This window comes from Cyprinus carpio, chromosome B18, assembly GCF_018340385.1.
Source record: "Cyprinus carpio isolate SPL01 chromosome B18, ASM1834038v1, whole genome shotgun sequence".
Lineage (NCBI taxonomy): Eukaryota > Metazoa > Chordata > Actinopteri > Cypriniformes > Cyprinidae > Cyprinus > Cyprinus carpio.
This window is the reverse complement of record NC_056614.1, coordinates 16,613,069-16,635,484: the sequence shown is the minus strand read 5'-3', so window position 1 is coordinate 16,635,484 and position 22,416 is coordinate 16,613,069. Positions and strand designations below refer to the sequence as shown.

The window sequence follows — 22,416 nt, the reverse complement described above, 5'->3', positions numbered from 1 at the left end:
TGTCTGTGATAATTGCATGTTATGTCTTCCTCTTTCTAGCTTGATGTAATCCGTTCAGTTTCAATGAGAATAGCCATTATTGCAGCTTTGTACAATATATACATTTTTGTTTGTACTATAACATATATGTATGCCGTAGTATGATGCCCTGCTGCAGATGGAGTTAGAACGACTCCTTGTAAAGGAAAATGCCATGGCTGTACAGAAACAACACCAACTCGTAGATCAAAGAGGATCTGGGTCCACTAACAACTGGCTCAAGAAGCTGTGCAAGTAAGTCCATTCATGTAGAAACCTCTCATTTTTACAAGCAATCAAAGCATGTCTGATGGACCTTTTCTTTAGGTTAAGCTTGCCTGAGTACACACTGGACTTTGGCTATGTCAACATTGGCAGCACCGTGACCCACATTGTCAAAATAACCAACACTTGTCCAGTTGCTGTATCTTTCAGAGCTGACAGGAGCTCACTGGCAGGCACAGGTTGGTCCTTTCCACAGAATGGTCAGTGGATTTAAAACATCGATTTCAGCAACAGATCTTGTTTAAATAGGTGTCAATCTCTGTGATGTGTTTAGATTGTTTACGAAGCTTGTGGTTTGATGTAAAGTTGAGCTTCTTCTCTTAGTGTTGTTATTCCAGAATGAATCATTTGAAATTTCATTCTGCGAAGCTTTATTCACTGCATTGATATTCATTTTTATTCTGCTCAGGGTTTAGTACAGAATTGGACAGGGTGCAGAATTTGCCCTTCTGCGAGACAGAGACGTTTGAGTTGAAGTTTGATGCCCGCGGGGCCAATCTGGGAAAGATCGATGCAGTTATGCCCATACAGGTTTGGTGAAAACGACATTAAATATCTGAGACAAGCAAAGAAATGCTGGATGAAGATGAAATATTGACTTTTTGTGCATTTTGAGACTGCAAACATCCATCATCATAAACATTCACACATTCACAAATCTCATACAGACTGTGCTTAATAAGATTCTGCACAATTTCTAGGTATTTTAACAAATGTAAGCAAAATTGTGACATCTTAAAATTCAACTCATATTGTTGATTGTCATTTGCAATAAAAAAGTATTAAATCAGAAAAATTCAAAATTGCAGCATTTTGTCAATGAATTATTACAGAATTAATAATACCTAGTTTGCATTGTTTGTATAGTATATATCTTCTGGAAGGCACCCACTGCTATTTGTGCTCTACATTATAGCTTATTGCTGCTTGATTTATTAATGTTGCTTCTGTGTGATTGACAGGTGACTAAGGGGCCCCAAGTGCAGGTGCATTTATGCGCGGAGGTCACAATGCCATCTCTCACAGTATCAACAGACACACTGAAGTTCGACACCATCCAGTGTGGCCTGTGTCAGGTGATCACAGTCCAGCTGCACAATGACGGGCCAGTGCCCTGTGAGTGGAGCATCAGACAGGAGGAACGACCAAAGAAGGTACAAGCATTGTACAGAACATACAAACAAAGAGCCAGAGTAATTTTTGTTTTTGGAATAACTGATGAATCATTCGCTGTAATATTATGATCATGTATTAAGAAAGTAAATTTTGATTTCATGTTGACTTTGAGAGACTCATTTCCATTATTAATAAGCTTGTTTAGTTTAGTAAGTAATTTTATATATATATATATATATATATATATATGCTTAATATGAATGGGTGCTGGTCGCAGTGTTGAGATACATTCGTCTTTGTGGCGTGTTTGTTACTGCTAATCAGTTTTTTCAGATCAGACTGTGGTATGAGGTTACTTCAGCGTTACTGTTGTGTTTTTTCCTCTGATAACATATCTAGTTTTGTTGTGATTGAATTGAATGGGAATTTATCCCAGATGTTGTCTCTTTGGTTATGTGATCAGATTGACAAGCACATCCCACTGTACCTCAGAAGACAGGCTCAGCTGAAACAGCGGCCTCCTCCAGTTGTCTTTGAGTTATTGCCCTCAGATGGCACACTCTATCCTGGTGACAGAACCAACGTGCAGGTCAAATTCAGCCCAGCAGAGGGGGTAAAGAAACACAGACACTAGCTATGGTTACACAATTACTAGTTTTACATATACACTACAGATCATAACTTAGAAACAAAGTTCTATTCATCAAAGAATCCTCAAAAATCTATTTCCTCCAAATATGAAGCAGCACAACTGTTTTTAATATTGATAACAATAAGAAATGTTTCTTGAGCACCAAATCAGCATATTAAAAAGATTTCTGAAGTATCATTAGACACTGAAACTGGAGTAATAGCTGCTAAAAAAATCAGCTTTGCCATCACAGGAATGAATTACATACAGTACAAATGTTCAATATAAAAGAGCAAACAGTTATTTTAAAATGCATCAGTATTTCAGTATTTATTATTATTATGTTTTATCAAATAAATTCAGACTGGGTGAGAATAAGAGACTTCTTACCAATCCCAAACTGTTGAATGGTAGTGCAATAATTATGAATGGGACTTTATGATGTCTAAATTCAAGATTAAATCTATCTATATTTTAGTAAGTCTATATACACTTAATATTTTCTATAAATATCTTTATTGTGTATCTTTATTCAAAGGCCTGGTTGTTTTCCTTCTGATATGTGTTCTTCAGAGGGCATACATTCAGAGACTAGTGATAACAGTGGCTCAGAGCACTCAGAAGATCCTGCTGCTGGCCCAAGGTCAGGGAGAAGAGCCTCAGCTGGAGTTTTCCTCCCTAGGACTAGATTTTGGGTCCATCCTGCCCTACTCGGAAGGGAAGGTGGTTGAGGTGGTTGTCCGCAACCCTTGCCCCTTCCCAATAGAGTTTTACTCTCTGGACTTCGACAAGCAGTACCTAGAAGAGGAAGAGGTGAGCTTAATAGGTTCAAAATAGAGTTTTTCCTGTTTTGTTAGTTTTTTTTTAAAGATATCTTTAATATCTATTTTATTTTCTCTTAGATAGTAATAAGATCACTTACTATCATTACTATCAATATCTCAGATTATTTCAGACCAAATAATCTGAGCTTTACCTTCAGCATTTGCCTCATTTACTGTGTACTGTATATATTTTCAGTTCTCCCAATGAATCTTATTTCTCAACAATGACCTTCAAATATGTGTGGTTCAGTGTAAGTGCTTGACACTGTCATTCCCATTGTATATTCATCCTCTTCTAATGTGTCTTTTTGTTCTGCTTCTCAGATCTTGCGAATGTTAAAAGGATACGATGCCCAAAATGTGTTACTTCTACCTCCCCGTGCTCCTGGCGAGACTCTGCCCCCAGAACTGTTGGGCTTCTGCAAAGAGCATAGCTCGCCGGAACCCAAGCAGGGTACCGTATACAGCAACAGATGGTTTTAATTTATGATTGATGCAAAATTGTTTATAAGACTAAAACACATCTGACTTGGCACATGATCATAGTTTTTGCCTTTTGGCAGAATTTTGAGTGAATCTTATAGTTCTAACCTATTTTTAGATTCCGTGGAGGGTCTTGAAGATGAAGACAAGGGGGAGACAGCTGCACTCTCTGAGGGTGAAACACTCAGTGCTAAAGGTATGGTTCAGCCTAGGGCAACAGTAATTTAAATGCATTTGCATTCTTTATGAGATTGGTATTATAATTCAGTACATTACTGGACATAAAAGAGAGTACATATTTCTTCTCCTCACAGGACAGGCTAAAGACAACATCAGTGCTGGCACTGCAGTGGGGGATCTGGAATATGACCCTGTGTCTAGAGTTGTTGCTCGTCATATGGGCATTGATCTTTCACCAGAAGGCAAGGCTGCCCTTAATCGCCGGGGCATTGCCATTGTTGTTCATGGTGCCCCTCTGTCAGGTAAGGTTTTATAGATTTACCCATGTATGCTATCTGTCCTGTTGGAAAGTTTGCTCTGATGCAAATGTAAGCATCTGTGTGCAGGTAAAACAAGGACAGCAGTTACTCTGGCTAAGCACTATGGGGCAGCGTGTGTCAGTGTAGATGAAGTGGTGCAGGAAGCTGTGGCATCAGGGAACAGCTCTGCAGCCCTGAGGGCAAGGGAACAATGTGCCAAGGTTGCTGTGGTGCATGCTCAGAAGGACGTGGATGAGGCAGCAGCAGATATGATGGCCACTGTTGGTCAGGGTGCTGGTGTTCTTAGTGTTGAGGCAGTTGCCAAACATACAGCTGAAGGCAGCCTGCCCAGTGATCCTAAAGTCCCCCCGTCATCTGCCTCAACCCGAAATAAAACAAACATCACAGGGCATTCACAGAAGAATAACAGCTCCGCTCGCACTGCTTCACTGGTAACACACAAAATCTCTTTTCACTTAGTCACTTACATATCAGAAGAAAACATTTTGACTGAATAATATTTAGTTCTTGTTGCCCAGTAAAACTAATCTAAACATCATTAAAACTATACAATTACTTGAGAGGCAGCATTATATAAGATATTAGGATTTTACTTGTTTTTAAGCAAAAATCTAATGTTTCTTCTAAATTATATATATATATATATATATATCACAGTTTCCAAAAACTGTTTTAACATTGATAAGATTTTTTTTTCTTGAGCACTAAATCAGCATTTTGATGATTTATAGAGGATCATACACATACATACATAAACATACATATACATACATACATCAATACATAAACACACACACACACACACACACACACACACACACACACACACGCACTCACACACACACACTATATTACAGTCATTTTTACTGGAATACAAAAATGCTAATTGAGAAAGAAATAAAATGTATGTGTGTGAGTGTCAGGTTTTCCCTACATTAATATACTGTAGTAAATACAGTTAGATAAGTACTGTAGTAAAATCAGTAAAACCAATGGTGTAACATATGGATCTGTACTTTATTGTATTGTGTCTTGTTTATAAGTGTCATGTATGAATGGATATAAATAAATATTTAAAATGTGTGTGTGTGTGTGTTGCAGACAGATGGTCAGGTACACAGGCGTCTGAGTGTGAGTGCCAGTCAAAATGAAGAGCTGGGGCTGATTAGCTGCCTACTGCCTGATGATGTGTTGGTAGAGATCCTGTCAGAGAGACTGCAGGTGTGTACATTTTTTGTATACCCTATACATATATAATATATTTGGTTGATAATTTGTGTCAATCACAGGATATGCCGACATATAGTAATCTTCCACCGCTTTGTGAAATACAAAATCAAAGCGACTGTCACTGTGGTGTTGTGATTGATGGATTGGAGACACTGTACTGCCACTCACCAAGTAAAACGCTTCAGATCATCCTGAAAGCCTTCGACAACCGTCGCCATATTTATGTTATCAACCTGTTTAACAGCTACAGTGTCTTCAAGCTAAGGTGCTCTACACTGTTCTGACACAAATTCAAGATTCTTCTTATATTTGAAACACTGAAAAAAATATTTATTTATTATAATATTATATTCCAGAAGATACATGCATCCAGATACATTAACTTGAGACAATTTTTTAAAAAGGTATTCAGGCTGCTTTTCAGATCGTTTATCTCAGGTTTAAGTTTAGAATTTAGATTTATGTTAAATTTATGCTTAAAACAAGAAAAAGTAACTTACCAACAGGATAATAAAAATATGTTTATTTCAGGATGTATTCTCTAAAAACAAGTCTTAATATCTTAAGACTATAAATATTTTTACTTCAAGATATCTTCAAAATATCTTCAAAATATCTTCAAAATAAGACTGAATTAAAAAGATTTCTTGCAGTGTATCCTATAAATGAGATTTAAATGAGAATACAGGTTTTCATAGGTTTTAGTAATGACAGAAAATATTCAACAAGTTCTTCACACTCAATTTTATTTAAAGAACAAAAAACTGTAGGTAAGAATGAGTTTGTGAAATTGAATTTGTGGATTACTTTAGAGAACAGGACAGGTTTGACCAAGAACAAGAAGAGAGTAGACAACAGGAGCTTGAGACTTTAAGAGAAGAGGAGATGACACCTAGTGAGGACTGGGATACAAAAGCAAAACATGAAGACCCCCTGCCACTTTCTGAGGACCTACAACAAGAGATGGTAAGTTTGAGTGTGCAGTTCGCAATATACTTACCATCAGAAGACTATTCTTGTGAAGCCTAAATATGTTTCAGATTTTCCTATGTAAAATTTTGTAACTTGATTACATGAACTACATGAAGTATTTGACTTCCAGTCAAGGTAAAGTGTATAATCTATTTACCACAAACAGCACCAATTTTAATTACTTTAAAAGAGATTGTCTGGCTCGTTTGCATTGTCCAGTTATGTTTGAAATCTATTTTGAAAACTATGTTTTGTTGTTGTTCTTTAACAGTCCAGTGAGAGTGACAGACAGCTACTGGCCCGATTCCATCTGTACGAACAGAGTCAGCCAGAAATCCAACACATTCTTCAGTTCTGGGACCGAACACAGAGTCTCTTATTGCAGCCCATGGCCTCCGATGCCCAAGAGACTGTAGACATAACGAACTGTCCTCCTCCCTCTGCCAAGAAGAGTAAGAAGGAACGAGAGAAGGAAAAAGCTGAGAAGGAAAAGCTGAAAGTGGAGGCTGCAGAAATGAAGTCACCAGCCCCCAGTCAGACCCAAGTGTCAACTGATGGTGGCGAGGGGTCGGAAAAGATAGTGGTTCCACACCCTATCCCCTACATCTGGCTGTCTATAAAAGAAAAGGAACAACTGGATGGATTTGAGATCATCAGTAGCATGAAGCTACCCTCCCATGAGGAGGTATAGTACTTCAATGTTGGAAAAGTTCTTCATTGTGCAAAGTTTGTATCCGTAGAATATCAAGTACATTTTTTTTTAAATGTTTTTCTCACAGGTTTTGGATGGGTTAGGGTTAGGACCTAAAGGTCCACCCATCCCACCACCTATAATATTCTCCATAGTCCCATACCCTAAGATGAGATCAGTGCCCAACACACAACTCTCAAACAGTTGTTTTACTTTTTTGATGCCCACATCTTGTGAGGATCTGCCAGAGAAGAAAGAAGCAGACCTGAGATCAGAAATTGTTAAGGTACTAAAGCCTTAAAGAAATTCTCTTCTACATATCTAAGGTCTTTTAGTGATTTATACAGAATGTAACTTTAGCTTAAACGTGGAAAAAGACTTAAAAAATGGTCTACTTGTCTTCCTGCAGGAGGGCATGACGATTACTAACACATCTAATCCTGGCCAGGGTGTACCTTCTGAGGAACCCAACCCAGAATACAACCAGGGGTAAGGAGGTCCCTCACACATATAAACCTCATGTACAATTACAAATAAATAGAACCATTTCAATGAAACCTTGAAAGCTGCTGTTCTTTTAAGACTCACTAGTTTCCGCTGGATTGTACCATCAAATGGAGCCATCACTCTAAGGATCAGGTTTTACTCTTCTGTTCTTGGAAATTTTGATCAGACTTTCAGCTTTGAGGTGATGGGGACTAAGCGATGTTATCAGCTATACTGTAGAGGAACTTGCGCTTACCCAACTATAAGCAGAGACCCCAAGTGAGTAACATTTCAGTAGAGAAATATACAGTAGTTATCATTGTCCTTGGACATGTTCTACATAGTGTCTGTGTGTTTATGTAATAGGATTGTGTTTGCACGCTGCAAAAAGAGTCTGCGGCCTGAGAGTGGACTTCAAAAGACTTACATTATCCAGTCAGACCTGTATGAGTTTGGACCTCTGCTATGTGGAAAGACCAGGGACAGGTGCTGGCCTGTTGTTCTCTGTTGTTGAGTCTCTTAACAGTACTTTTCTCTTAAAGTTATTCTCTAATAAATTTGTTTGTACATTAGGTCTTTAGTAATATTAATTATGTTATCCTGACCCAGGTATAAAGAAGCAAAATACCCTGAGAACATGGATAAGTTTGTTATTCACAATACTTCTAAAATAAAGGCAGAGATCCATTTTTGCTTTCAACATGACACCAAGGCCACCACTTTCCTTCTTGACCCTCCAAATATGACACTGGAACCCAATGAGAGAAAGGTATGCAAATTTATATATCTTATTTTTTGCAGAGTGTATTTTTGGGATTGTTTGAGCTGGAAGCCATTTTTTGTGGTTAAAAATATGAACTTAGCTGTATTTGCTCCAAACAGTCTAACTAGCCATTTCTTAATTTTGTTAACTACCTTTGTGGTTAACTATGCTGTGCCTTATGAAGACCAACTGGTTGAAATGTTGCAATAAATTGATCTTTAATTTCAGTGCGTGTGGACATATTTCTTCTTTGTCTTGTGTTTTGAAGTTGTACACACTGAAACCTTTCTTTTTTAGCCACCTTTGTACCATCTTCAGCCTCAGTCTCATTAAACTCAGTTTAACACCAAAAAAAGGCATTTACTTAAACTCCCTTGTCATTGATGTTTGATATCCTCCTGGCAGCTACTGATGGTGTGGGCATACCCAAATACTCCCAAACATGTAGAGGACAGCTTGGTGTGCTGCATCATGGGAAACCCGGAGCCTGTTGTCTTCTGCCTCTCCTGTATAGGAGTCAGGCCTGAACTGGAGCTGGACCGCAAGCTGCTCCAGTTTGACAAAACTCCACCATACAGGTCTACTGTACTACATTCACTTCAACATATACTGATTTTTTGTTCATTGTTATAATTATTCAGATGTATTACGGGTGAAAAAATCCTTTTCATAAATTTTTCATACTTTGTCTGCAGAAAAGAAACCCAGAGTTTATGTCTGCGCAATAACACCCTTTTGCCAGCTGCTTGGAGGCTGAGGGGTCTGGAGATTCTTGGGGATGAATTCAGCGTGTCTCAGAACAAAGGCATCATAATGCCTCATTCTGACTTCAGGCTGCACATGTATTTTATAGCCAAGAACCCTGTCAAACTGAAGAGGGCCATTTGTTTAGAGGTACTGCAGAATGAAAAACAGACTTTTTGTAATTGAATCATAAGCAGTGTTTATAAATGTGAAGTTGTTTAAAGCAGATAAAGAGTAAATGTAATCATAATTTGCGTACATGCACTAGTATGCGTTAGTTTGTCTGCATGTGTCTGATTAGACATGTATGTTTACCAGGTGTCAGATGTGGAGAACATTCTTGGCATTGTTCAACATTCAGAGAACATTCAGATTATAGCAGAGGCCTATGATATTGCAGTGGACATAACCATTCCAGATGGTACTTGCCTGAAAACAGCTCATTGGCTCTTCACAGCATCACATCATTTTCCAGCTAAAAATAAGTTGTTAAATAGACAGTTCAACCTAAAATTAAAATTCTGTTATCATTTACTCACCGTCATTTTGTTCTAAACCTGTATGACTTTCTTTCTTCTGTGTAACACAGTGACCAATACAAATTCCCTTTATTCATTTGATGGTGTTTTTGCATTTGTTGTAGATTCTGATGGTTCAGTAGACTTTGGAACAATCAAAGTATCAGAAGAGGTCAAACGGTCTATTAAGTTGGAAAACAAAGGCAAATATGACATAGCTTTTAAGTAAGTTACTCCGTATATAGATATTTATAGATCGATATCTTCTATTTTAATTAAAAGAAAAACATCAAAGATGTCTTAAACATTTCTTCTCTCTCCTTTTGTTAATAATTTTCACTTACAGGTTTACTCTAGTGGCCACAGAGCCAGGAATGCCAGATCTGAACTCAGTGTTCTCCATCACTCCTCAGAAAGGCTCATTACGCCCCAACAATAAGCCCAGTACTGTCCAGATTATTTATCACCACAACCAGGAGATGTCCATCAGAGATAGCCCAATCCTTCGCTGTCAGGTCTTTTAATCTTACCACTTAATAGAGTCTTTATCATACAGTATTTTTTATTTTAGTTCTGCTGTCATCAGAGACGAAAAAAATGAGTTATGTTGTATTTTCCCCAGGTTATTGAGCCCAGTTTGGATGGTGGCGAGACCATAAACACTATACCAATCAAAGTGTCAGTCCAGGCACTTTTCTCCAAATACAGTGTCAATCCCTCTAATGATATCAACTTTGGCCCACTGGTATATGGCTCTCGCAAGAAACAGACTCTCATTGTGGAGAACAGAGGCAGCTTTGAGATGCGTTTCACCATTAGGATGTGTAAAAACGCCCCAGTTCCTGCACAGAGGAGAGGGTATGGCTACTGTAAAAATATAATTATATAATGTAAAAAAAGTAATTAATTAATTATAAAAACATAAAATATATATATATACCTCAGAACGTTTGTCAGCCAATCAGATTCAAGCATTCAACGGCCCAGTAGTATGTATATATATATATATATATATATATATATATATATATATATATATATATATATATATATATGTATATATATATATATATATATATATATAATACACACACACAGTAAGTACAGTATATACAGTAGTCAGCATTTGATGTGGATCAGAACTTTTCATCAAAGTTGTCCTAAAACCAAAATGCATTCTTGCAGCTTTATATAAAAATACATTAATTTGTCTTTTTTAAGCTTGGGAAGTAAGAAGCCATCAAAAGACAGTTATGCTACAAAACCACCCAGTGCCAGTGAATTACGACACACTGTGCAGAATGAGACTGGCATATCAACACAGGTAGAAAAAATATTTCTTTATTTACAGTTCTTGATAGAGTGTACAGTAACAATCTAACATGTAATATATTATAAATAATTTGGGTATGTTTTTTTTACAGATACATTTGACATGTGGTATTTTTTCATTGTCTCCGTGCTTTGGGGTTCTGGTACCTGGAGCCCAACAAGTGGTTACAGTGGATTGCAAGGCAGAGCATGTAGGTAGTTGGGAGGAATGTCTAGCTATAGACATCACTGACAGAGACCCCTCTGACAACCCTGATGGGATTCCATACAAGCTAATAGCAGAAGTTTGTATTCCAGGTTTGTGACTATGAATGATTCTATATAATGTTCTGTGAAGTACATTCTCTTATGTATTTTTTTTGCTCATTCTTTGATGGTTCGTAAGAGTTGAGTATTTTGATGACTGCCTAATGGCATAAATTGTCCTCTTCACTGAAGAAAGGCACCAATTTTATGTAACTTATTTAACCCGTAATTTATACAATACACCATCAATGTGTAAGGGTTCTTATTCTGGTCTTTAAATGCTAAAATAACTTTTATGTTTTTTATTTTATATTAGCCATCCATTATTTTTATTACATTGAACTCTACCTGCCATTATCCACCTTTCAGTGCATGCCTCTGGGTTTAGTGGGCCCTGTGGTGTTGTGGGTGCACCCCAGGACTCAGTAGGTCCTCTGGTGCAGCTCCACCTCTAGGCTCAGTGGGCCCCACGGTGTAGCTCTGCCTCTGGGCTCATGATGTGTTTAATGAATGGCTTGTTGCTTAAAAATAAAGTTATATACTAGTATGAATTAAAATGTAAAATTGATCACTTTATTGTTTACAGGAATAGCGAGTACAGACATTGCTTCTATCTTTGAGGAGCACCGTGTCTGTAAGAATAGTAGCATGTTACAGTGTGAGCAATACCAGGACAGTATGGGTGTCTATGTACAGGACGAGAACAAGTTTGTCTTCAACAATGTACTGGTGGGTCATTCAGCCAAAGCCCAGTTCCGGCTGACCAATCCAGGAAAAGTGTCCTGTGAACTCAGCCTGGTGATCAAAACAGTCAAGGTATGTTTGTGAGAGGTGGTTCTGCCACTATTGATGTTATTCTGCCGAATCTGTAAAACTTTTATAGCAATTTTATGTTTTGAATGTTGTAACTGTTAATTGTTGCTTAACTGTCTCTTTGCTTACTATTTCGGTTAACCTTATTTTTTTGTAATTTAAACGACAACGCACAATGCAGAGGTTTTTGAGGTGACCCCTACAAAGTTGTGTATCCCCAGCCACTCTCATGCTTTTGCCACCATCACCTTTTCTCCTGTGACTATGCACACATATCATGCAGTGTTTGAGGCACTTCTGAAAGGGATCGCAAGGTAACTGCTTTCAATACAGGTTTGCACTGTTTGGATGGTTGTTGATATTTTGTTGAGGCTTTACCTATTCTGTTTTATAACACAGTCAAGCTTCTGCCACCAAACCCAAAGCTCTGGTGTTTGATCTAATGGGTGAAGGCAATTTGCCCTGCATCACAGTTCTGAGACCTATTCAGAGGACTAATCGAGGTCAGCCGGTGCTGCAGTTTAAGCGCTTATTGGTGGGACGAAGGCAGACTCTTCCACTAGTGATCAAGAACAATGGCAATGTGCCTGCACAAGTAAGATCAAAATTAGTTTTCAGCTAAGTTTCTATTTCTCCGACTTTATTTTTTATTGTTATAATCCATTCTTTCCTTGTATTTGCAGGTAAGCATTGTACTACAGTGTCACCTGGACGTTTTCACTCTAAAAGCTGCTCCTGGCACTGTTTGCAGACTGGCCTCCTCACAAATAGAAAGCAATCCCAGAGAAGGCAAGCCATAAACACAAATGAAGAGTCTGCATAGACATTCATTTCTGCAAAATGCTGTTTTGATTTGCTTTTCAAATAAGCTATGAAACCAATAACACAAACAGCAGCAGATTGTTTTAGACCTTCATTAGATTGGGTGTCACTTTTATAGGTTAAAGAGATCAATTAGAGCTGGTCTTATCACAAAATGCAATGATCAGTATATTGATGTCAAGCGGTCATGTTTGACCAAAGAATGCAGCCATTGACCATAATAAGTCGTATAATAAACTATATGAAAATTTTTAAATTTAATAAAGTCATTTCAAGCTTTGTGGTTATTACTTTTTTACAGAGTGCTGTAGTGTAGGAGAAGGAACAAAGTGCTATTTCTTCTATGACCTGTGTACAAACTTTTAGCTTGAGGCAGGCAACCATAAGTAGAAAATTGAAATAAAAAGAACAGTAGCATGAGATATGCAATTGAAACATATTAAAATCAAATATATGTGACATAACTGCATTTTTGATCCTCTTCAGAGACACAACTAGTGCATGTAGCCTCTCTGATCCTCATGGCTGGACAACAAGCAGAATTCCAGGTCGGGTTTCATCCAAAGGTGGCTCAGAAGTTTGAGGCCTGCTTGAAGTTAATGGTAAAGGATAACCAGTATGATCAGACAGTGGTGCAGCTTGTGGGTGAGGGTTACCATGACATCATCATCCTGGACAACATTGGCAGCAAAGTTCAGCAGGACAGCACTGAAAGTAAATGCAAGTTAATAATGTGATTTTGCTTCATTCTAAAGTATGATTAAAATAAAAATCTTACCATTTATTTTATGGAAATTTTGGTTCAGTACCCACTGTTGGTAATTATGGTAATTATCCCTTCTTAATTCTTTCCTCAGGTATGTCTGACCTTCTAAATTTTGGAGATTGTCATGTGGGCCGCACTTACCAAGAAACTTTCACCATGACAAACCCAAGCAGCTCCAAGGTGCTACGCTTTGAATGGCTTCCCAGTGGCCCACAGCTGAGCTTTTCTCCACAAGTTGGTCACTTGCATGCTGATTGCTCCAAAGTTGTGACGGTGAACTTCTGCTCAGAGGAGCCCATTGTGCTGAACGCACAAACAATAAAATGTAAACTCAGCAGTATTACCTTTCAGCAGCCTGTAGACCAGGTCCCAGACTGGGATGACTGTCATAGGACTGTTAAATGGATGGATGTAGAAAAGTCGCCACAACAACCAACCAAACGGAAGGTGCGTTTCATAGAATCAGTAATAGAGATGACAGTGATCTGTTTACTGGGGGCACTTCATTAACTTGATTTTTTTAGTTTAAGATATAAAGTGAGATAAAAAAGTCACAGGAATAATAGCTGTAATTGTTAGATATGAAGAAAAATAAAGTGGCAATTGTTAGGTATATAGTAGCAATTGGGAGATATGATGTGGCAGTTATTAAATATGAATTCACAATTGCAAGATACTTTATGAAGTCGCAACTGAGAGATATACTGTGAAGTGGTTCACTCTCAGAAAAAAAAGGAACAAAAGCTGTCACTGGGGCGGTACCTTTTCAAAAGGCACAACTTTGTAGTCCATATTGGTACCTTAAAGATACATATAAGTACCTAAAGTGTACATATTTGTAACTAAAAGGTACAAAAGTGTACCTTTTGAAAATGTACCGCCCCAGTGACAGCTATTGTACCTTTTTTTCTGAGAGTGTAGGTATTAAATATAAAGTCAAGTATAAAGTGCGAAATATAAAGTTGCAGTTGCTATAAAATAGGGCTGCCCTCGACTAAACATTTTTCTGGTTGACTAGTAGTAGTTCATTTGAAGCATTATTCGACTAATCACATTTATAAATAAACCATTTAAATCATAAATATAAGCCTTTAACTGCCTACGTAGCCTAATAAGCGCTCAAGCGCGCATAAAGCTTGCCATAGCCAACTCACAGAAGTAATAATTATGACTTACTGTCAGGGAAAAACAGTAAGGAGGCTGCATGAAAATAAAGTCACAGTTACTAGAAAAGTTAAAATTACCGTTTTTTACACTGAGATGGAAACAGATAAATATTAAGATATTAAAAGTGTTAAATTAAAACTTGTGATTTTGTCACTGTGATTAGGTAGTAGCGACAGACCCGGAGCCTCCTCACTCTGTGGTGGAGAACTCCTCAAGAGAGATGGAGCTGATAGTTAATGCCATATGTGATTACGCCAAATACCAGTGTGATACTGGACCCATCCGTTTCAAAGACACAATGCTGTACCAGACCAGGGTCTTTCAGTGAGTGAAAATGCACTCATACAATATTAGCTTAGAAATTAATTTTGCATGTTGAGTTTTCATAAGTCATGTTATGTTTTTTTAGCCTCCAGATGGAGAACAAAGGCAGTGTTAAGCTGGAGTATTCCTGGCAGGTTCTGATGGAGACATATGGAAAGACTGCATGCTTTGAACATGGAGGTAAACCTTCAGCCTTAAAATGTTTGTGGTCTGATGTACCGCAGAAGTATATTTTTACATTTTCATTAGATGCAAGTAATTAAAAAAACAAACAAACACCATATTAATATATCAGACGGATCAGGAAGGACTTCCCGCTCATCTCAAGGGAGTAGGACACCAGAAAGACCAGCGAGCTCTCTGCAGAGTGTGACTTCTCTACTGCTAGGAGACCCAGAGCTTCCTCCCTTCAGCATTGAGTCCGATGTAGGGTTTATCAGCCCAGGAGCGAGTCAAACTTTCCACATCCGGTTCTCTCCTCTGGAAGTCGCTGAGTTTAAGGCCAGTTTGATCTGCAGGTCAGACTCCCAGAGGTGAAATTATTTACTGATTATGAGTTTTTGCTCCGTTCTAAACTTTTTATTTTAATTTTTTTTAGCATCTCTAATCTGAAGGATCAGCAGAGTCCAGTGATCACCGTAAGTGGTCGCAGTTTGCTGCCATACTGTCATTTCCACCTGAAGGATTCGGACTACCTCACTGGAAACAGGCGGAACCCTGAGCCCCACAGTCCCCTCACTGTGGACCCCAATACCAGGGTTATAGAGTTCACCTCAGTGGGTATTGGCACGTCTGTCCGCAGGTAAAACATTTCATTTAATAGTTCTGACTTTGATTTAAGTCAAATTGTTTATATTACAAGCAAATATAATATGCATATATGTGTATTTCTGTATACTACCCTATATTATATACACTTAAATGATACATACTTACAAATATACATATACTGTAGTGTGCATCTATTTGATCATACTTACAAGTTAAGTATACTGATATATTGTAAAATGCTATTCAAAATAACTGTTTTGTGTTTTAATATATTTTCAAATGTCATTTATTCCTGTGGTGACAGCCATTTCTCCAGTCTACAGTGTCACTTGTTCCTAACAGTGTACATTCTATGTACTATATATAAACAGGATACTTATAGACTTGTTTCAGATTTAAAATATGGGCGATTTATTATTGCATAGCACAAATAATGAATGCATTATTTTCTCTCAGGGAATTTGGTGTTATTAATCCCACAAACAAGCCATACTCTTTCATCTGGAGATGTGAGGACTTTGGCAAATCTTCTTTCAGCTGCCTTACACCAAACAAGTCCATTCAGCCGGGGAAAGAAGTGAAGGTGTTTTTTTTTTAGATTTTAACAAATCATGCTGCAAATATTTTTCCTTTTCAGACATGAATCGATATTAAATTTTAATCACTGTTTTCAGGTCTCATTTGAGTACCAGGTTCTCAACCTAGATTTAGTGGAATCCTTCTGGACCTTCTTAATCCCTGAGCACAACTTGTCTTTGCCCTTTCTGCTGGTGGGCACTGCTAATGAGCCTGTTGTCTATATTGATCGAGCCCACCTTAATCTGGGCAGTTTGCTACTAGGTAAGGTTTCAATAAAATGCTTGATTTTACCATGTTAATAGAATAGTTCTCCCAAAAAATAAACTCTATGTCCTCATTTACCCTCACCTTCATTCTGTTCCAAACCTTGTATTGATTTCATTCTTCTGTGGAGCACAACAGAAGTTATTTTAATGAGTGTTTCTGCTGTTTTTGTCCATACAATGAACAACATGACTTTCAATGTATGGACAAAAGGCACTGAGACTTTATGCAAATTATGACAGCTAGGACTGAAATGTGAGGAACTGGTTTAGATTACATTAAAAAAAAAAAATGATGTTATTGGTAACGTATACCAGTCTTTTTAGCAGGAGTGTCCATGTGCTTTTGTGTGCAGGTTTTGAAGCTCATCAGACTGTGTTTGTGGTGAACAGAGAAGATCAACCATTTCATTTTATGGTCCAAGAGTCTTCTTGCCACTCTGAGGGCTACCAGGACAGCTTGGTACTAGAGCCTATGGAGGGCATAGTTCCACCTAAAGATAAGTATGTTATTTCACTCATATAAAAAGTCTAAGACATTTCTCTTTGAGTAAAAAAAAAAAAATCATCTTGAATTTGAACACTGATCTTGTCACACTTCTTAACATCTGCCTCTGACAGGATCCCACTGGTCATACGGATCACTCCCACTCGGGAGGGAGATGTGGCTTTTAATCTAGTAGTGACAGTACGGAGGAAGCTCCAGCCGCTGACCATGAACGTGAAGGGAGAGTGTTACAGCATGAATGCTCATGTGCGATATGAGAGCCCCGAGGGATCCATCACAGAGCTCTCATCAAACCAGATCCATCCTGTGGACTTCAAACAGGTTCAAATTTATGTGAAGTTATTTATGCACCCTTGGTTAGTGTGCATGCCAGTATGTTGTGTTTGGCAGAGATTTGTCTTTGGCAGAGTTCCAGCACAAAACTTTCAGATCAATCTTTCTGCCACTTCCTGTTATCTGTTCCCTAAATAGGTGGAGCTAAACGATAAAGCCACATGCACATTTGTGGTCTCTAATCCTGGGAAATTCAGTTTAGATGTTGAGTATGACCTGTCTGGGCCGGCAGCGCTGCAGCCCCACCTGCAGGTGGAACCTAAATTGGATACAGTGGCTGTAGGTGGACAGAGTTCCTGCATCTTGACCTTTTGCCCTCAGCGGAAATGTGTGCTCAAAGATCTGACTTTTTCTGTTAAGGTAGACCCTGTCTATTACTTTTTGTCCTTTTTATCCTTCTTATTGAACAAAATATTTACATAATTCTTCTTTTTCTTTTTTTTTCTTCACTGTTTGTAGGTAAAGAATGGGCCGATATTCTGTTGCGCAGTAAAGGGTTCAGCTGTGGCTCCAGATCTGGAATTTTCTTTCCTAAAGCACAACTTTGGAAGGCATTTCATATATTGTGTTGGTATGGTACCTGTTACACACACACTGGTGATTAGCAACAGAAGCAGCAGAGAAATCAGGTAAATAAAAACTTTAGAAAACTGATTATATTTGCATTTTGAAGTGTGTAAAGCAAAGTTTCATGGTTTGTTTTTATAATACGATGGTATTTATTCAGTCTAGACTGCTTGTTCTCCAACACACCTGTCTTGGAGGTCAGCTTCACCCCTCAAGTCCTTTCTCCTGGCGGCTTCGTGGAGGTTCTCTTCTCATTCTACCCACGCAAAGCAACTCGTTACAGCGAGAAGGTGGTTTTTGAGATGAACATGTGTGCCAAACAAGTGGTGGAGATCCTGGGACAGGGTGTTGAGATGAAGGTGACAAAGTTTTGAGTTTTAAATAGTCCTACATGTCTACATCCTGGTGTAATAGATACTCAACCTCTCCTGTTTTTGTCTTAGATTCATTTGGAGGACTCAGCTCATAAGGTGGTCAATTTTGGAGCTCTGCAGACTGGCCAGCAAAGTCGGAAATTGATCCCTCTGGTGAACAACAGCCACGCTTCCCTGACTTTTAGTCTTCGCAGGCACTCTGATAACCTTCTTCTGGACTCTATGGTAACACATGTACACTTGCTCTCTTTAATTGTTAAAGTTTTTGAAAGAAGTAACTTTTTCTCACCAAGGCTGTATTTATTTGATTAAAAATTAAATAAACATATTATTACAAATTAGAACAAGTGTTTCCTATTTGAATATATTTTCAAACGTAATTTATTCGTGTGCTGGGCAAAGCTGAATTTTCAGCAGCCCTGACTCCAGCCTTCAGTTTCACATGATCCTTCAGAAATCATTCTAATGTGCTGATTTGGTAATCAAGAAATATTTCTTATCAATGTAGCATTTTTTTCATGATTCTTTGGAGAATACAAAGTTCAAAAGAACAGCATTTGTTTGAAATAGAAATTTGGACTTGAATGTAGTGAATAAATGCATACATTCCACTGCATTGCGTACATTACATAAAAAAATCATTGTGCTTTTACAGATCTTGTCAGTGCATCCAGAAGGGGAGGTGACACTAAAAGAGGGTGGTGGCCGCTGTGTGGTGGAGCTTCTCTTTTCTCCTGAACAGCGCATGCCTCCTTTCACTGAGGAGCTGCAGCTGGAGTGTTTAGGTGCTGTTCGCCCCCTGCTGGTCATGAAGGGATGTTGTCAGGGAGTGGAGGTCAGACTGGACACAGACTACCTGCAGTTTGGAGCTGTGGTCCAGCGCTGCCAAGCCACCCGTCGCATTATAATGCAGAACACAGGAGACATTGGTGCGAGGTACAAAACCTTAAAATTCAGTGACTGGTTCTGTAAATGAATAAATCTGAGTGGCAATGCTATTACATGGCTTTTCCTTGTTCTTAACAGATTCAAATGGGATGTAAAAAGTTTTGCTCCAGATTTCATCATTTTCCCTGCTGAGGGCTACATCACTCCAGGAATGGAAGTATCCCTTGAAGTGACCTTTGCCCCTACTGAGCTGAATCAAGATCTGCGCTATGATGATCTCTGCTGTACTATAGAAGGGGGCAAACCATTAAAACTCACCCTCACTGGCTCCTGCATTGTCCCTACAGTTGCAACAGAGGTAAGGTGTTGCAGAGACAAAAGAAAACACAAGTCTGAATGTTACAGCATGTCAGAATTTCCTTTTGTGAGTACTGAAACCTTGTATGTTTGCTGATATAAGATGTGATGATGAAATGCTGAAGTTAAAAAGCAAGGCTAATTCATTGTCTCACTGTCTTTTTCATGCTTGCTTTCTCTTTTGTGTGAGCAGGTGGTGAATTTTGTGTGTCAGGTGCGCAGTCAGTGTATTCAGTCTCTGGCTCTACCCAACCGCATTAACCAGCGCTGGACACTGAAATGTGTCATTGAGGGAGAGCACTGGAGCGGGCCGCCCACTCTCCTCATTGAGCCCCTGCAGCAGAACACCTATGAGATCACATACAAGCCACTGGTCATGACTGCAGACGGGGAAAGACATGAGGTATGACACTCTCTCCACAAGACTATTTCAAGTAATTATTTTTGAAACAATTGTTCAGTCAAAATAAAACAAGGGTGCAAATAGCCATTATAAAAAACAATTTCAGTACAATAATAATAATAATAAAAAACTGATATGCTATTTTCCACTGTTAATGACACCTCCCTTTGCTGTGGTGCAGGGCTCCGTTTTCTTCTCTTTTCCTGATGGCAGTGGAATACTGTACATATTGCATGGCACATCTGAGCCACCGAAGGCTGAAGGCACAATAACCGAAGAGATCAAATGCAAAAGCCACCACACACAGACAGTATTTCTCCACAACTGGCTGCCCAGACCCCAGAGGTACCTCATCTACAAGAAACATATAAATGCAAATGTAATAATCACAATACAATATTTCACAGTCATGAAATAGGCCATTTTTCTGATTTTGTTTAAAAACAAATTTTTCAGTCAATTAAAATTTATTGCAAAAATTTCAAAATCAACAGATAATGATGCTAGAATTCACTAAAAGAAATTACATTATTTGACGTGACATGCAAAATGCACTATTATCCTGTTTAATACATTTTTTTGTCATAATCTTGATTCATTACCCATAAACATACGGTTATTGCACATGCATAAACATTGTTAATCATGAAAATGCCCATAAAAAAGCCACACATACAGTGCCTCTTGGGATATGCTTTGTAATGATAGTAAAATCTTTCATTGACATAAAGCCTCAGTTGCAGATTATATTCTGCTTCTGTTTTATAATTCTGTGTTTTATATCCTGCTGTGTAGGTTCCGTGCTGTGATGGAGCTCATCAAACCAGATCGTTCAGATGGCATTGTTTCCCTGAAGGGCCTGGAATACATTGATGTGCCTGCAATGGATACGAAGAATTACATACTCTCCTTCTTTACTTATAAAGAGGGCCAGTACAATGCTAAAGCAAGTGCCATCATCCACCCTTAAAAATGTGCTAATACAGATTACTTTGGTTATAAAACAAATTTATGGTCCATAAAACATCATCATATTTCTTACTTACACAGGTGACTTTCAAGAATGAGACAACGGGCGAGTACCTCTTCTATAATCTCAACTTCAAAGCAACGGCTCCAGGAGTGATCAGCACTATAGAAATGGCGACCCGGGTGAGGCAGATGACGTCAGGGTCTGTGGAGGTGGAGAACCCACTTCTTTTGGATGTGTCGTTCTCTGCAGAGTGCCAGAATGCAGACATCTGCGTTCCTCCACAGTTCCTTGTGCCTGCTCAGTCTAAGGTAGATTAACTTTTTTTTAAAAAGAGACCGCAATCACATATAGGCATGCAAGGTAGTGGAAATTTCTGTGAGTAATCTACTGACTGATCAGTTGCGGGAAATGAACTCAGGTGTAAAATGGGTTAACATGCTCATTTGGGCATTAAATAATGGTGAAAATACCAGTAAAGTGACTACAGCAAACTTTAGTAAATCACGTTGCTTGATTTGTTTAAATACTCCCATAAATTTTGTGTCTGAAAGAAAAACTCTTACAAATGCATATGCAATGAGGTCAGCCACAGAATAACTTTCTCTATGCCTTTTCTTTGCTAATTTTTTGCTGTGTGTCTTTGGTAAATTCTGACATAATTTTTTTTTTTATGCTAACAAAAGGGTTTACACTGGTGCAAACTGTTAATAAATCTAGTTCTAAGTAGTAAAATCATCCGTTTCCGAGCATCATTTATGCAAAAAAAAAAAAAAAAAAAAAAAAATAGAATTAAGAATTTGTTTCCACAAAAGCTCAAAATCTTATTTTTTCTGCTTGTCATGTGTGGGGCTCCATAGTGTTTTAAAGGGTTATTCCACCCCAAAAATAAATATTCTGTCATTATTTACTCACACTCATGTTCTTCTAAACATTTCTCTTTTGCTGAACACCAAAGAAGGTATTTTGAAAAATGTTAATAACCAAACCGTTTTGGTTTCCATTTGACTTCCGTGATTTTTTGTCCATACAATCTAAGTCAGTGGGAACTGAAATTACAACATTCTTCAGGTAAACTTCTTTTGTGCTCAACAGAAGAAAGAAAGGTTTTGTTGACATGATGATGAGTAAATGATTACAGAAATATTATTTTTGGGTGGACTATCCCTTTGATATGTGATATCCCTTTAAAATAATTTAAAATTGAAAAGGAAATAAATTGTGAATCAATGCAAATGAAGAAAAAAACAAAGAGGTTTTTCTGTGGTGACCCTGGTATTTATAGAGTGTTTTTTTTTTAAGAGTGTTTTTTTTTTTTTTTATTGCTTAGGTTACATTGACATTTGAATATCAGCCTCTGTGTGAGGGAGAGTCCACAGCCCGGCTGGTGATATACGCTACTGAACTTGGACACTTCTTTTATGAGCTTCAACTGAAGGCCCTGCCTGCACCCTTTGAGAAGCCTCTATATTTCAGAGCACCACTTGGCAGCAAACACAGTGTCATAGCTAAGTTCACCAACTTTTCTCGTGTCAAGACTGAATATATATGCAAGGTAGGAGCCCTATTTTCCCATTATTACCTAGCCGACTTTATCTATGTGATAAAAGACATGAATGTTTCAATTGTTTTTGTCTAAAATAACATTGAACCGCAATAATTTCACTGTATT

General features: G+C 38.1%; 1 protein-coding gene across 4 annotated transcripts in view; it reads left to right on the top strand.

The window, feature by feature from the left end:
- hydin (HYDIN axonemal central pair apparatus protein) overlaps nucleotides 1–22,416 on the top strand; it is a 64,668-nt gene that overhangs the window by 41,493 nt on the left and 759 nt on the right. For 2 of the 4 annotated variants that reach the window (XM_042744058.1, XM_042744057.1), the window contains exons 29-80: nucleotides 140–273; nucleotides 346–482; nucleotides 713–834; nucleotides 1,266–1,457; nucleotides 1,883–2,032; nucleotides 2,624–2,863; nucleotides 3,199–3,328; nucleotides 3,476–3,553; nucleotides 3,672–3,839; nucleotides 3,924–4,288; nucleotides 4,959–5,078; nucleotides 5,195–5,352; nucleotides 5,900–6,053; nucleotides 6,331–6,744; nucleotides 6,839–7,036; nucleotides 7,160–7,239; nucleotides 7,333–7,515; nucleotides 7,603–7,722; nucleotides 7,846–8,005; nucleotides 8,405–8,577; nucleotides 8,695–8,893; nucleotides 9,062–9,164; nucleotides 9,387–9,486; nucleotides 9,608–9,776; nucleotides 9,884–10,119; nucleotides 10,483–10,585; nucleotides 10,686–10,890; nucleotides 11,426–11,655; nucleotides 11,815–11,966; nucleotides 12,052–12,247; nucleotides 12,336–12,441; nucleotides 12,961–13,188; nucleotides 13,332–13,687; nucleotides 14,571–14,731; nucleotides 14,817–14,911; nucleotides 15,036–15,249; nucleotides 15,330–15,533; nucleotides 15,959–16,085; nucleotides 16,177–16,342; nucleotides 16,701–16,848; nucleotides 16,966–17,173; nucleotides 17,324–17,545; nucleotides 17,645–17,814; nucleotides 17,913–18,111; nucleotides 18,196–18,351; nucleotides 18,782–19,062; nucleotides 19,153–19,372; nucleotides 19,565–19,774; nucleotides 19,956–20,119; nucleotides 20,570–20,720; nucleotides 20,825–21,055; nucleotides 22,075–22,299. In XM_042744058.1, coding sequence (XP_042599992.1) covers nucleotides 140–273; nucleotides 346–482; nucleotides 713–834; nucleotides 1,266–1,457; nucleotides 1,883–2,032; nucleotides 2,624–2,863; nucleotides 3,199–3,328; nucleotides 3,476–3,553; nucleotides 3,672–3,839; nucleotides 3,924–4,288; nucleotides 4,959–5,078; nucleotides 5,195–5,352; nucleotides 5,900–6,053; nucleotides 6,331–6,744; nucleotides 6,839–7,036; nucleotides 7,160–7,239; nucleotides 7,333–7,515; nucleotides 7,603–7,722; nucleotides 7,846–8,005; nucleotides 8,405–8,577; nucleotides 8,695–8,893; nucleotides 9,062–9,164; nucleotides 9,387–9,486; nucleotides 9,608–9,776; nucleotides 9,884–10,119; nucleotides 10,483–10,585; nucleotides 10,686–10,890; nucleotides 11,426–11,655; nucleotides 11,815–11,966; nucleotides 12,052–12,247; nucleotides 12,336–12,441; nucleotides 12,961–13,188; nucleotides 13,332–13,687; nucleotides 14,571–14,731; nucleotides 14,817–14,911; nucleotides 15,036–15,249; nucleotides 15,330–15,533; nucleotides 15,959–16,085; nucleotides 16,177–16,342; nucleotides 16,701–16,848; nucleotides 16,966–17,173; nucleotides 17,324–17,545; nucleotides 17,645–17,814; nucleotides 17,913–18,111; nucleotides 18,196–18,351; nucleotides 18,782–19,062; nucleotides 19,153–19,372; nucleotides 19,565–19,774; nucleotides 19,956–20,119; nucleotides 20,570–20,720; nucleotides 20,825–21,055; nucleotides 22,075–22,299 — 9,411 coding nt within the window. Of the gene's footprint in view, nucleotides 1–139; nucleotides 274–345; nucleotides 483–712; nucleotides 835–1,265; nucleotides 1,458–1,882; nucleotides 2,033–2,623; nucleotides 2,864–3,198; nucleotides 3,329–3,475; nucleotides 3,554–3,671; nucleotides 3,840–3,923; nucleotides 4,289–4,958; nucleotides 5,079–5,194; nucleotides 5,353–5,899; nucleotides 6,054–6,330; nucleotides 6,745–6,838; nucleotides 7,037–7,159; nucleotides 7,240–7,332; nucleotides 7,516–7,602; nucleotides 7,723–7,845; nucleotides 8,006–8,404; nucleotides 8,578–8,694; nucleotides 8,894–9,061; nucleotides 9,165–9,386; nucleotides 9,487–9,607; nucleotides 9,777–9,883; nucleotides 10,120–10,482; nucleotides 10,586–10,685; nucleotides 10,891–11,425; nucleotides 11,656–11,814; nucleotides 11,967–12,051; nucleotides 12,248–12,335; nucleotides 12,442–12,960; nucleotides 13,189–13,331; nucleotides 13,688–14,570; nucleotides 14,732–14,816; nucleotides 14,912–15,026; nucleotides 15,250–15,329; nucleotides 15,534–15,958; nucleotides 16,086–16,176; nucleotides 16,343–16,700; nucleotides 16,849–16,965; nucleotides 17,174–17,323; nucleotides 17,546–17,644; nucleotides 17,815–17,912; nucleotides 18,112–18,195; nucleotides 18,352–18,781; nucleotides 19,063–19,152; nucleotides 19,373–19,564; nucleotides 19,775–19,955; nucleotides 20,120–20,569; nucleotides 20,721–20,824; nucleotides 21,056–22,074; nucleotides 22,300–22,416 lie in introns of all 4 variants that reach the window. The other 2 variants (XM_042744056.1, XM_042744055.1) reach the window with 1 other exon arrangement.